Genomic DNA, 14,955 nt, shown 5'->3' on the forward strand with positions numbered 1-14,955 from the left:
GTAGGCCGACTCTATGTGATCCGACTCTATGTGATAAACGGTGGCTCTCCCTCTACATTCGACGGATAATGTGTTCCGGTATTTACTGTAATTTCTTAGCAATTTGTTTTGGTAATTTATTCAAAGCGATATATTATGAAATTAAATTAATCACTCAATAAGTATTAACATTAGATTGTTTCCTCGATACGGCCATGGTGGTCATCAGTGACTGGAGTGCCTCAAATGTTCAGAGTAATTAAAATAAAATAAATGTTGTCAACTAAAAATTTGGAACGTCATAGCTAGCTAGACATTATTTTCAATTGAAAAAAAAAAAATTATAAAGCATAATTCTATAATCCAATGCTTTAAATGTATTTTCTTGTGGCCGCCTGACAGCAACCTGTAAATCTGGCGTGACAGTGAACGTTTTAATAAGTGAATGTTGTTCAAATTATATCGTGTTTGATATCATTTTCATCAGATGTTAAAAAAAATTTCAGATGAAAAAAAGTAAAATTAAAGAAATTATATTTTTCTATTATGATTTGTGGAGCCGTGAAATCTCGTAAAGGAAACCGACTGGTGTAGCGTTACACGTTTGACTGACTGTCAGCGAGATAACATGGGCGCAGCAATGACGCAGCTTAGGCGTAGGACCATCTATACTGTCACTTGTAGAATCCAACCTTACTGACTCTTGTAGAGATTTTACTGTACTATGCGGTAGCCTATGTCTAATTTACATACCGGGATTTATTTCCCGTCTATTTCAATAAACGAGTCGTTTAATGCGAAATTGATGTTAAGTCAAAAAAGGCGATTTCTAGATAAGGAGGGATAAAGTAAAAGTTGTGTAAAATTCAGGAATACGAAAGAATGTTAAATCTCTTTTATGCGAGCCTCTGTATAGTTATACCTTAAGCTAAGAATGCCATTTTACCCCGAAAATCAATCGAATATTTTATTTGACAACAAAGAATTGCTGAATCGAAAGGGAAAGATAGCGGAAAGAATTGTAGATTTCTTGAGGCAACGAGGGTGTGTATAAACCCCTTACGAAAGAATTCGTCATTCGATCCAAGAGTCTCGATCTCGACCGGTCTTGATCTAATTAGACGCGTTCCCGCTGATCGATTGCGTCCACGCCGTTGTCATTACCCGACCCTTTCCTTCCTGGCGTTTCCAATTAGACTTACCGAATTCCTCGCGCGATAGAAAAATGTTCACCGGTGTGGAACGCTCGCGGAATATCGAGCAATGAAAATTCATCAGAATGTGCCGCCAAGTTAGATGCGCGCCGCCTAATGACAATTATGCAACCGCTTTGTTGTTCCCTCGCCGCTCATGGGAAGGCGAAAGAAACACGCCGGTTTCACCGCGCCTTTTAGCTCCGTCGAGCGCAAAAACGCTGACCCAGAAATGCTTTCGATGCACGTGGTTTTCTATTGCTTTCGATCGGGGAAAAAATCGGTAAATAAACAGTAACGAACTTTCGATTGTTCCCCTCTTCTCTCGCTTTTTCCCTCGTATCCATTTTCTATCCACGCTCGCGCAAACGAACTTCGGTTAACCGAGTCTTCCTTCTTCGAGAGAAGAAAGGGAAGAACTGTATTTCGATTTCTCCCCGGTTAAACCGGGACATTTCACAAATTTTTCGACCGTAAGTGCCGCCCCACCCCGCCGTTAACGCAGCGCCGTTACACAAACGGTAAGAAAACGAGTAGAAAAAGATTTACATACAGGCAACCAGGCGTAGCGTTATTGTAACGAACGCGTATTCTCACGTGGAAAGTGGCAGGCTGTGGAATGGCGCAAGTCACGTTTCCAACAAATCAATTCGTCGTTGCAGCGTCGGTGGTGGCGGTCCCACGATGAAATTGTGCCAGAAAGCTTTAGTGGGATAATCGAATCCGCCGCCAGGCGAAACAATAGTAGAGAGAACGCAGAAACGGTTTTTAACGATAGCGTGTCTATTTAGCTGGTAACGAAGTGGCACCGCAACCGCTATTAGACGCAACGCGTCGCGTCCTTTCGCGTTTTCCTCGCCTCGTTATGCTCCTGATGAAAGGTTGTGTTCGTGGAATCGCTACCACGTCGTTGTTCGCCTCTCGGCGGGTTACGAAAAATACGTTTTCGGATTTCGTTTCCTACTTTCGTGGTCTCTCCAGTTTTCGCGGATTAACGAACCGTCTATATACACGGCTGTTCGAGTTTCTCGACTGCGTGAATACGCAAGGTCGGCCGAAAATCCGGTTGCTTGTTCTCCGGGTTACGCAATCCTCTTTGGGTACCGCTCACGTTCTACTACGCTAACAGATCCACGCTAAGATACCGTGCATACGCTATAATTCACCGTGTGTATCGGGGCCTCGTTGACAGTATCTCTCTCGTTTTGTCTCTTTTTATTAGTGTACTTGTGCTGCGGGGGCGGAATAAGAAGTGTGTATTAGGTGAACCGTAGCGAGGAGGCACGTTTCTTCGAATGTGACCGAGCTCGGAGAATGTTTCAAGACTAACAAAGAGTTTCTTTCGTTTGTTCGGTAGAATGTCAACGAAACATCCCGAGAAACGCCAGGGCGAGCAGGAACGAGGCAGCTTTGGAATTCGAGTGCCCGGAGGAGTTCGGATACTACCCTCATCCGCGCGACTGCACGCAATACTACGTCTGCGTGTTTGGCGGTGCGTTGCTCGAGTCCTGCACGGGGGGATTGATGTACAGGTGAGGAAAAATCTTCTTTAAAGCGTCCCTCCCGCGCCTAAGGCACGGGTCTCCTAGAAAGCCTTACCGACGAGTCCACCAGGAGGCCCAGGACGAAACGCCCTATCCTGTATCACTTTCCTACCTAGCTTCAGAAAAAGAATAAGAATCTAATTCGTCGAAACACTCCGCGTCGCGCAATCGTTTTTCCTCGAACGAGAACGGATCTACGATCGAGAAGAGGCGCGCACGTGCAAAGAAACAGCCAGAATCGTGTACGCGATCCATCTACCGATCGACTAATATGGCGAGAAAATTAGCGGCGCGGCGAATTGAAACGCGAGCGAATAATACCGAGGCGTCGCGAATCAAAAGCTTGAAACCCTGTAGCCGGAGCGTATTGTCGTCCAGATATAGACAGGTTTAATGGACGTGCTCTCCTGTATTCCCAGGGCCCGTGTATTGCGAGATTCCGCGGAGATTTCTATTTCTTGCCCCCGACGTCGGTACCGGACGAAATTCCTGCGGAAACGCTTTAAAACGTCCACCTAGACAGGCTACACAACTCACGGGACACTCGATAACGCCGCACACACGCGGCCTTTTACTCTTCCAATTGAAATTTAAACGATCGCGTGTAGGCGCGTATTTCATGGAATTTCGTGTGGCACGTTGATAGCGGATAAAAGGATTCCGTTCGTGTGATTTAGAATCGACGATCAACGGAAACCTGTTCCATAGGAGGAAAAAAGTACACGGTGGGCGAATAATATAGAGAAGTTGTCGCGAAGATCCACGGGTGAACGACCTCCCTTAAACGAGCTAATCTTTTTTCGTTAAACGTTGTACGATGACACGGCACCGTGCATTTCAATTTTCGAACACGGCTCGCAAATTACGAGGAACTTAAGTGTTAATATCGAAGCGAGGAATGTCGAGGTTTCTGGAATGTATCACGAACGAGGGTGTCAGAGGACGCGATTACGATCCTGGGTACACTTTCGATCTGGACTTACGAGGTAAAAGGGGGTCGTAGCCGTACGCATAACCCTGGAAAAAAAATCAGAGTGCCACACCTCTCTCGATACGACAGTGCGTACAAACGAGTTCGCTATAAAACCGGCCTGCACTGGCCTAAGGTACGCTTGATGGTTAGAGCTCCAATTAAGGATGCTCGTAAACTTACCTGAACCGCGACTCCAAATTCGCTGGATCTTCGAGGATCCTTGGAAAAAATGGAAAAATTCATTTCCATCGCGTCTATTTTCGAAGGATTCGGTTCTTCACTATCTCCAACGTACAATCTCCAAACTATCAACCGGTTGAATTTACGTTGCTTTCTTTTCCACAGCCACGAGTTGCAGACATGCGATTGGCCACGTAACGTAGGCTGCCCCGAAGGCGGATCTCCCAGTAAGGAAACCGAAGACGATCCGCTGCTGGAGAGGTGAGTATTTCAAAGCGATTACGTGTCGCTCATAACTGTTACACACGTGGGATAACGTAACTTTCTGGCTACTCCGTATGCTTTAATTAATCCTGGTATTTGTGAAACGAAGTTAATTCACCGCGAGTCCTAACGAGAAACGTTTTCCCAGGCCGATCGATTTCCTTTTCGCCGTCGTGAACGGCCTTCGTGAGGCGAAGCGGGTTCCTCCCCCGATCGATCTGTATCGCCGGACGTCCGTCGATTGTGCAACGATTCCTATTACGAAACCGATCGTGCTCGAACTTCACCCGCGTTCACCGCGTGCCACAGAGAGAGGGAGAGAGAGTGGAGAGGTAAAAGAAGAAAAAGAAATGCGTATCAGAGATTGGAACGATCCAGTTGTACGTTTCTTTTCTTTTCTTTTTTTCTCCTCGCTTGGAAAATAAAATTCGGTTACGAACGCAACTCGTTTTTGATGTAACTCGGCGAAGAATTGAAATCGCCGTGAAGGTTCTCTCCGTTCGTTACCAGCACACGATTGCCACAGACGAGACGTATCTTTCTCTTACTGTTACTTTCCTTCAGATTTTACGGTTATTATACGCCGTTCTGCTCTCTTAAAGTCCCCTAGATCGTAATCGAAAGAGCCCGTCAAAACGGTCCAGTTACATGTTAATTCTCGTTGCCGAAAGGATCGAGCGGAAATACGAGCGCGAATTTGTTGTATAACGATCGTGTGCCAGCCTACAATGAACCCGTTCTCTCTCTCTCTCTCTCCCTCGCGTATAACAACACAGCGGAGCTGGCCACGAGTTCCCTTGTGTAAGGCGAACAAGTTAAGCAACGAACAGTCGCTCATTAACGTATTGTGCGCGAGTAATCGGTGAAAAGAGGCGGTTTCTCAACCGGTGCGCCGGTTCCTTTCGTCGCGACGCGTCCACATCGGCGTCCTTGCCATTCCCGGCAACGTTGTTTCGGCGAAACTAGTCCGATAGGCTCAGTAGAGCGGTGAACAGATCGATCGTTAACGAGTTAGATCGTTCTGAGTTCAATCTATCATTTCTAACACGATTTTTCGACACTTCTGTTGGAGGGAAGATTTTTCAATCGACGTAACTGTAATGCAAGTACTTTTTGTAAAAGTAGAAAGTATTTTAGCATTGCTTATTCAAGAATCGTGACGATTGTTAAACTAGTCCATCGTCTTACTTCGATGAACATTTCCTTGATACAATCTTTCGACCATTTTGCGACACTTTCTTTGCGAAATAGCAAACAGCTGGAAAGAAAAAATCGACGAAACAGCCGCAACGATCGGAGAGACTAGCAATTAACTCTGTCGCAATCTCTTCTCTGAAACGACTTAGATCGGCGAAGATCGAGACCCTGCAGGAGCAGCAGCAGCAGCAGCAGCAGCAACAGAGGCCGCAACAGCAACAGAGGCGTGAACAGCAACAGCCTCGTCCTATTCAGAGGCAGCCTGTTGTGACCACCACGTCGGTCCCTGTGCCGCAGATCACCGAAAAGCAGATTCGCCAGAGGCAACAGGTCAGGAATTATCACGAGGACGAGTACGAACCAGCTACGGAAGTGGAAAGCGACAGACAGCAGAGAGTGTACAGAGGGCAACCTTCGACGATTGGTCAAGTGCAGAGGGACAGGGATGGTCTGAGAAGGAACGTGATTTCGGTGAGTTTGCGTGTCGATAATTTCCTTCTATGTACCGTTTTTGCCGACCTTTTGTTTTTCACAAATCGTACCAACACAAGAGCAACGTGTATCGTGGTAAATGTGTCAAGTATCGGGTTGTCATCTAGCCGTAACGTTTGACAGGATAACGATAGACCAATTAGAGATAAACGCAGGCCGGTTTCCATGGTCCTCCGATTGGCGAAACAGGAAAGCCCGCGTACCGTGAAATCGGGGACAGAGAAGACGCCAGCCAAAGTTTTACGCGAGTTTCTCTGTGATTTTCGGCTTCTGAGTCCTATCCTCTCTGGTACGCTGCGTATAAAACAGGTTGCGTCACGTGAATTCTCCATACAGCTCGGTTGCCACATAGAAACTCCGCGGCAGTCAATTAGCGGTTAAAGAAAAGATAGATTGAATGAGAAACCAAGTGGCTGGAATTAATTTGTCGTTTAATGTTCTCGGGGCACAGGAAAGGGAGAAGGAGAGCCTGCTGAGTACGCGTGCCCAAACGGAAGCCCACTACAGGTACGTAAGCCTTTGAAATCGGACCGGCTCTACTGTGGTGCTCGCCACCACCTTTTTACTCGATTTCTCTTTCGCCGTGGGCCCCCTTTAATTCTCTCCCGGTGGCTGCTACACGCCTTTCACGTAACGCTCTGACGTTTCTTTCGGCCCTCCAAGACTGTACGACGCCGCCCACCGAATCATATTTATAGGTATCTTTACTTGGTACTCTCTTCGTATAGTCGACACCACGGCAGTTTCAAACTTGCTTCAAAACGTTTCCCTTCGGTCCACTTTTCTCACCTAAATTCCTCACCCATTTTTCCGAAATCTTTCGAAAAATATCGAGCACGTTTCACACGAATAGGACACAAGTACCATCCTCCGAGTCACCGAGAGTCGCCAAGATCCTCGCGTCCACAGTCGCCCCGGTGATCTCCAAGTCCTACTACAGCGATCCAGACCAGAGCTACCCTTATTACACGATCTACGACGACGACGTGTCCATCTACAAGGACGACGGTAAGCGTTCTCCTGGAGGAGGAAAATTTCTTCGATAAATTCGGATTCTCCGACGAGAGAACTACAACGAGCGGTCGTTTCTCGGTTAGATTACAACCAATACACCGTGAACCAAACGGTGGCGGTGCAGCCGAGTGTTAAAATCAGCGAGGTGAACACTAAGCAGTATCAAAAGCCGAAGAAGGTCGCGGTGAACGAAGCGGACAAGTACAACTTGAACCAAGACGTGACGGCACAGGACTACGATATCTACGAGAATCAGGTAAAAAGCTAGGAATTTTTCGCTCGCTCGTTTATGCACAATCATTCTATTCCTTTTTCTGTGTTCCTCTTTGCACACCGGGTGTCCAGGCGCAGCTGAACAAGAACAAGTTCCGCATTACCGATGGCCAGTCGTTCAGGTGAGAAATTTCTTATTAATCGAAACGGATCCTCTGTGTCACGTTCGTGGATAGAGATTTCTTGCGCGGGAGCGTAGAAGAAAGAAACCTTCGCGCTATCTCCGCGAGCGTGGAACGACGAGAAAATTACCGTTGTAATCGTTCGAACCCTCGCCTTGAGCTTTCATCGAGGTCTCCGTTGATTCTATTCTTGTAAATTACGTTTCTTAGAAACGTAAGCATTCTTGTAGCATTCGCGATGACTCTTCGATGGAAGGTATCCCGTGAAATTCAACGAGAGAACCTCTTCTTACGTAGACAGAGCTCGCTAGACACTCGTTCTAGTCTCGATCACCTGTCGCCTCTAAAAGTGTTCCTCGTTTCTCTGATCAATTAAACGTCTCTGTATAGCTTGTGGTAATCGCTTCCAAAGACTGTACACCGTCGACAGAAACAGTATCGTTCTTAACTCGTTGATTAAACAGACACTACCAGGTATATTTTCACTTTTACACTGTTACTTCGAATTCTAACCACGTGAAAAAGAAGAAGAAGAAGAAGAAGAAGAAGAAGAAGAAGAAGAAGAAACTGTGCACGTTGTGTCGTCGTTAATAACGGAAAAATGAGACACTTCGAATTCTAACCACGTGAAAAAGAAGAAGAAGAAGAAGAAGAAACTGTGCACGTTGTGTCGTCGTTAATAACGGAAAAATGAGATAAACGATCCGTCTCGGAAGTGGCTTCTGCGGTGAAAGACCGCAAAAAGGCGTGGACGAGATGGTCGCTCGGTTTGCCGAGTGGGCAATTTATTAATTAAACGTCGCGTGTGCACAGACCGAACGTGCTCAGCCACCCTGTCGTCCACGTGACCACGCCAAACGCTATCGTGGACACGTTCATCCCGTTGACGACGACCACGCAGCCTCCGTCCACCACCAGCAGGCCTTACACGGTCAATGCACCCAGGTACCGTACCTATCCGCGTGTGCCGTCGTTCGCCACTTTTTGCCCAATTATGCAACCGGAGGGGTCTGGACGAGTGTAGGGATCGGTCGGTCGCCTTTCATCGATATTATTTCAACGAATCCATCACGTCGAACGCGACATTATTTCACGCTTTCTTCGAACGCACCCGACAGACGCGATTTCCCTGTGCGTTTTCGCGTGCATGCAGCGTCGATGGAAAATTTGCGAGCGGTAACAAAGTAAAAGGAGTAACTCTTTTTGCGGCGGATAACGTGTGATACATTTAGAGATTGGCCGATATTCGCGATTTAAAATCCTCAGTAGCTATTACCCCGAGACGAATTTCGCACGAGAGATTATTACGAACATGGACGGTGATCGAGTGCAACGCGTAAGTGCGCTCGTACGCGTTCACTTTTATTATGTGCTGGCGCGCAACAGTTCGTGAAAGTGGTGGTAGATTGATCGTAACCGAAGGCGAGATCGAAGACGCCGACCATAAAGTTTCTCGTGGGAATAGCGGGTTCAATTAGGTTACAATTCTTTCTTTATCATTTACACGCCGTGCGTTGCAACCTGTGTAATAATAAACGCTAGTTTAAACAAATATCGTTCTTTATTACCAGCATCGTGTGCTGTATTTCAAGTTGCAACGATTGCAATCGTTGGAATTACTAATTTACAGCTGTAAACAAGTAACGAAGTACATCTCTCGTCAGCGTGTTCGATCTTTAGTCTTCGGTTTCCGCGCGGAGAACGGCCTTGCAGCGTCTCCGTCGACCAAGACCCGATTTCGCCGATCTCCGTATTCCGCAAAACGAAGCACTCGCTTTCTCTCCCGGTAGCCGAACATTTTCCTTTTGTGCGCCGCCGGAAACGCCGTGGATTTTTCATTTTTCTCCGCTCCGCAATCCCCTCTGTCGCTCGTTCGAAATTCCTCCACGTCCTCTGCCACGATTTCTATCTTCAATCTCCTTCTGTCTGCTTCTTTCAGCCGGGGTCGTCCGCAACAGGTCCATCGTGGCACAGCACCGCCGTAAGTTGCGAATTGTTACGACGCTTCGTCGAAGATTTTCCTCGCGTGTCGTTCGAACGGCGTCGGTAGAAAGTTGATTTAACATGTCTCGTTTGTGTACGATTGGACAAGTAGCAATTTTCCAATTAACGCGCGAATTATCGGACGCTATCGTCGAGGATCGAAGTAGGGTAAAAAGCATATTGTTCCAGCAAAAGCGGACATCCGATCCGTTTGCACGGAAACCTCGAGATCTACTGGCTCGCTTGTGTCGCTCCTCGAGGTGAACGAACGTGGCTGCGTTGAATTAATGCAGCTAGAAAGTTAATTGCGTCTAAGCTGCACAGCTGTCGCTATTAAACATACTAAACGATTACCCGCCTCTGTCTAACTAATATTAGAACGAAAAGAAATACCGATGAAAATTAAAACAAAGAAATGGACACATATGAGAAACAGCGGGAAAAAGTGTAGTAGACGCAGTGAAACGAAAGACAGAATCACGGTGGTCGGGATCGTAGAAAAGGAGAAATCACGTTGACGCGACAGGAAACAATGGCTGGCCGGAGTGAATTGTCTGGTTTTTCCGCGATCGATTCCGTGAAATCGGTAATATTCGGTGTTTCAGCCGGTCGCGGCCAACCTTGAAGCCGTCCACGGAGATCGTGTCGAAAGCGCAGGAGTTCGTCGACATCTACAGGTATCCTCCGTTGAGGCCATCGCCGATTTATCCGACTCCTCAGGTCGACAAACCGGCGGCAAAGTGTCGCAAGGACGTCTGCCTGCTTCCTGATTGCAGTTGCGGCGGTGCAGACATTCCAGGTAAGCGTGCCGCGAATATTTCTCTCGGTAAGCGATCTCGTGCATCAGATAAGTAAAACGAGGCAGGCAGGGGAAATGATCGATTTGCTCGATCGATCATTCGCGTATGTACGTATTTACGTACGTACACGCGGAAAAAGTTGAATCGATATCGTCGAAAAGGATAGGACGTGGATAGTAGCCAGTGACGCAAGCGTCCGCGCGGCACGAATGTTAAGTTTAGCCGATCGGTTTAGCAGCCACCGTGACTTTCTCCGATTCTAACGTTACACATAACCGTTCGAACGGTGCCCGCTCGAAAGTGAAACAGATCCGCTTTGCCGCTCGCAATTTCGCACGTGCCCGTCGAAGGTTGCTCGAAATCGAAAGCTCGTGTCTCGGCGAGAATTTCAATCGGTACAGTTTGCCCTTAAGAATTTGTGCCTACTTCGAGGTGACCATTTTTCTCTTTTCTTTTCGAAGAGATCGAATTAGGTTAGATGTAACTTGTTAAACGGCTCGTCGATCATTTTAACGATTATGTGGAACGAAAAATATGTACGAATACATCTCCGGGGATAATAACAGTTGCATTCAATTAAACGGTCCGTGATGAACGAAGAGACGGTTAGAGTCAGGGTAATAATATTCCCCGCGGGCAAGCACGGGTACGTAAGCCATTAAAACGGCCTAGCCGAGTGTTCCTGCGTGTCTAGAAAGGATTGTGCAATCGCATACCTCGCATAAATCATCCGGAAGAATCTGCCGGAGTCGGGTGACTCTGCCTACGTTTCCTTTTTAATTGAGCAATGGATCAGCGGAGATCCCGCGCTTCAGATTAAACGTCGAGAACGTCAAGCACGTGCGACGCGGGGACCTCCCTGTACAAGAAACGTTGACTCTTGAGAGAGTCTCGAGGAAAAGAATAGTGTCCGCGGAACAGACGATATCTTTGATCCAGGTGGAATTCCGGTCGAACAGACGCCGCAGATCGTTCTGCTGACGTTCGACGACGCCGTGAACGATCTGAACAAACCATTATACACCGACTTATTCGAGAACGGCCGTAAGAATCCGAACGGTTGTCCGATCACGGCCACGTTCTATGTCTCGCACGAGTGGACCGATTATAGCCAGGTGCAAAACCTATACGCGGACGGCCACGAAATGGCATCGCACACAGTCTCGTAAGTTTCTGACCACGTGAGACAGCTACCTTGTCTTTTTTTCTTCTTCTTGCATTCGCGATGAAAGAAAAATTCGTCGCACCTCCACGCTAATTCGTTGGTCGCGCCAGATAGCCCCATGGTCCATCGTACGTCATCGCCTGCGCATCTCTTCGACTAAAGTCCTCTCTCTGGACGCACGATTTCCGCTGTGTTTTTTTTTTTTTTTCTCTACGCTGATTCCAATTTCTACGAGAATTAATGTTCCTCGCTTCGACGACGATCCTCCGATACGATGGAACAGGCTAACAAGAAGACGGAATTTTCTTCTTTCTTTTTCACTTCGCACCGTGAAACCCCGACGGTCGAGATTTCCGATCTCCTCGATGGCCAGAGCCGGCTGAGAACGACCTAGAAAACGTAATTACAGCGCGAAGGGCTGATACTAACGAGGAAAAAGGAAACTAAATATCCTGAATGCGCGGAAGAGACGCGGAGCTCGTCTGAAAGTAAGATTTGGTATTCTTCTCAGCCTGAGAAAACGATAGTATCGTCGTATACTGTCCTTATGCCGGCAGAGAAGGGAACAAGTTGTTTCATTGACGCGTTCGTAGAAGAGACAGCGCTTCTCTTTCGTTTCTTTAGCCATGTTTCCGGAACAAATTGCAGGGACTACGTAGTTGGCGTATGGGCCAGGCAATTAGAGGATCGTCGGCGGATCGAGATAAAAGCGTAAATTGCGATACACGGCTGGTGAAACGGTCGCGATCGGAGATGAACGGTGACACGGGTCGCGAGGCAGTTTCACCAGCTGCGTACCGCACCTGTGCCGTATACTAATGACGCGTACTAACCGCAACTTTTCTCTTTTCGCTCTTTTCTCTTTCTCTCTCTGTCTCTGTCTTTCTGGTCGCATCACTCGGTCATCCCTCGCATTCCCATCACGCAACCACACTCTAACCGTCGCACACTCGTCGATACACATTCACACACCGTACATTATGCTCATTCTCTCGAACAAATTACGAAACAATCGGGATACATACAAAAATACACGCTCCTTGGTTCCTCGACAACCTTGTTCTCTTTCTCCTCCCCTCTATTCCGGAACACGAAATCCTGAAACAGGTGACTACCTTCCGGAGGAGATACCGCAAATCGTCCTCCTGACGTTCGACGATTCGGTGAACGACCTGAACAAGGGTCTCTACGCCGATCTGTTCGAGAAGGGACGGAAAAACCCGAACGGCTGTCCCATCTCGGCAACGTTCTACGTCTCCCACGAGTGGACAGACTACAGCCAGGTCCAAAATCTCTATGCCACCGGTCATGAGATTGCCTCCCACACGGTTTCGTAAGTACCCACTCGAGAAGCCCGGCTCTCGCCTGTGAATGAACATCCCGGAGTACCGTTCACACCTGTAGAATTGTATTTTCTAATTTCTCCCTTTCTTGTTTTTTATCGTCGAAAAGTATCTAACTCGCTGTTGCATACCGATACCTAATCGATAGGATTAACGAAGCACCACGTTACATTATCGTCGATCCATTAATCACAGTTCCATTTACCCATCGAGCAATCAAGAATGCTTCAACGATCACGCCAGTTCACGCTCTCTGCCTTTACGCCGATCAATTAGCAACTAATGCAAGCTTGATTAGTCGTTCGTAGGGGGGCATCAGCTGCTTTATTCAGACAGAAGTCGCCGCTTTAGCACCTCGCCGGCAGGTCAGAATGCGTGAAACCGGTTCCGAACAAGGCTAAAAGAAGTCTCTTTATTAATCGAACAAAAACCAATCCGCGAACTTCCTTCTCCGACCTTTTGCGTAATATCGTTTCCTACTGACGCGTGTAAAAGGGTAATTACCAGGTGATCGAATTTCCCGCATTCTGGCCTCACTGTTTCATTTTTCGAACGAACGATCAACCGAACGATAAATCCCTGAAAAATAGGCACAGCTTCGGTGAGCAGTTCTCTCATCGAAAATGGGCGCGAGAAGTTGCCGGACAGCGTGAAATCCTCTCGGCCTACGGAGGCGTCAAGCTCGAGGATGTCAGAGGAATGAGAGCTCCCTTCTTATCGGTAATTTTAATTACTCCAGCTAAGATAGGTGTCCAAGAACGTGTCGATGAATTTTAATAAACAGGTCGGCGGAAACAACATGTTCAAAATGCTGTGGGACACAAACTTCACCTACGACTCTTCCATGCCGATCTACGAGAATCGACCACCGAGCTGGCCGTACACCTTGGACTACAAACTCTTCCACGACTGCATGATCCCTCCTTGTCCCACCAGGTCTTATCCAGGCTTGTGGGAAGTTCCTATGGTGATGTGGCAGGACTTGAACGGAGGTAGATGCTCTATGGGAGACGCTTGCAGCAACCCACCGACTGCCGACGGCGTTTACAAGATGCTGATCAAGAACTTCGAGAGACACTACACTACCAACAGGTGGATCTTGTTGAACTACTTGGACACCGATTGAAACGGAGGTTATTTTAAAAGGGGAAATTGTATATTGCAGAGCACCGTTTGGACTGTTCTATCACGCGGCCTGGTTCACCCAGCCTCACCATAAGGAGGGATTCATTTCGTTCCTAGACACTATCGTCGCGATGGACGACGTGTGGATCGTGACGAACTGGCAGGGAATCCAGTGGGTCAGGAATCCTACGCCACTTCCGTTGATGCACACCTTTGAACCCTTTGGGTGCAACTATCCGGTACGTATATGTTTCATTTTTCTACGTTTTACGAAGATTGAGAAGATTCAACCCTCCTGTAACACGGTTAATTCGTTCCGTCCCGTGGTCGTATCGGAACCGTAATAAGCGAAATTTCGAAAAAATGCAAATCAGGGAGATTCGTTCCGTGTTCTCGAGAACTAGCAAAAATCAGATATTTCTTTAAACGAAGCACTAAGAATGGCACATAGCACATAGATTTGGCTGTCGTATCGAAGGAGGACAGTCGCAATTTTTGCACCGCGTTACAAGAGGGTTGACCGTCCGTTCTACAGCTTCAGTTAGTAAATAGTCGGTAAATAAGAAGATATCTAGCTTGATACGTTGAACGCTCGAACCTAGGACCGGCCGAAGAAGTGCAACAACCCGAAAGTCTGTAATCTGTGGCACAAGAGCGGCGTGAGGTACATGAAGACCTGCCAGACGTGTCCGGACATCTATCCGTGGACGGGCAAGACCGGAATACGAAGCAGTCGCATCGACAACGACGTCGATGCGCACGAATGAAGGAGGAATGGATCGGTGTTCCGTGCGATCGAGGCCCACCCAGCCGGAGAGGAGGAGTGGTAGCGGCAAACGGAGGAGACGAAGCAACGTTTCTACAGCGATACGATTACTAAATCCCGTCCAACGAATGCCACGTGTATCCAGGCCGAGTACGCCAGCGAAATCTGAACGTAGAAAAATCAGCCCTCTTTCCTCCATCCATCCCTCGCTTCCAAAACCTGCATATGGACCGAAATCGCGGAGGAATAAACGGCACGGGCCCTCGAATAATTCACGGTATTTGAACTGATCTCGAAGTGAAAGATTCGAGTTCGACGCTAAAAATGAATATATGGACGATTGGCAAACGGGAACAGAAGTTGCAGCTACTTGGTTGCAACGTGTCCTGTGGTGGTATATTATATTAATGTACGCCGGAAGTCGGTGGTAGCAGCACGTTTTGTGTCGGAACGATCTGAGGTAACGTGTTTTAAAATGTATTTAATTGACTGTTCGTAACGTAATCACCGGTGAAAGGAAATTTTGTTTGCCGCGTAATGTA

At 47.5% G+C, this 14,955-nt stretch overlaps 1 protein-coding gene across 1 annotated transcript in view; it reads left to right on the forward strand.

Annotated features, from left to right (window-relative positions):
* LOC108571988 overlaps positions 1-14,669 on the forward strand; it is a 46,151-nt gene extending 31,482 nt beyond the window's left edge. Inside the window, exons 2-16 of the mRNA XM_017934165.1 lie at positions 2,530-2,704; positions 4,035-4,130; positions 5,480-5,801; positions 6,274-6,329; positions 6,676-6,830; positions 6,920-7,092; positions 7,182-7,231; positions 8,045-8,176; positions 9,171-9,212; positions 9,820-10,013; positions 12,287-12,512; positions 13,113-13,242; positions 13,307-13,614; positions 13,688-13,886; positions 14,250-14,669. Coding sequence (XP_017789654.1) covers positions 2,530-2,704; positions 4,035-4,130; positions 5,480-5,801; positions 6,274-6,329; positions 6,676-6,830; positions 6,920-7,092; positions 7,182-7,231; positions 8,045-8,176; positions 9,171-9,212; positions 9,820-10,013; positions 12,287-12,512; positions 13,113-13,242; positions 13,307-13,614; positions 13,688-13,886; positions 14,250-14,414 — 2,423 coding nt within the window. The 3' untranslated portion in view covers positions 14,415-14,669. The remainder of the gene's footprint in view (positions 1-2,529; positions 2,705-4,034; positions 4,131-5,479; positions 5,802-6,273; positions 6,330-6,675; positions 6,831-6,919; positions 7,093-7,181; positions 7,232-8,044; positions 8,177-9,170; positions 9,213-9,819; positions 10,014-12,286; positions 12,513-13,112; positions 13,243-13,306; positions 13,615-13,687; positions 13,887-14,249) is intronic.
* The last annotated feature ends 286 nt before the right edge of the window (positions 14,670-14,955 follow it).

Source organism: Habropoda laboriosa, unplaced genomic scaffold (genome assembly GCF_001263275.1).
Source record: "Habropoda laboriosa isolate 0110345459 unplaced genomic scaffold, ASM126327v1 scaffold34, whole genome shotgun sequence".
NCBI classification, from domain to species: domain Eukaryota; kingdom Metazoa; phylum Arthropoda; class Insecta; order Hymenoptera; family Apidae; genus Habropoda; species Habropoda laboriosa.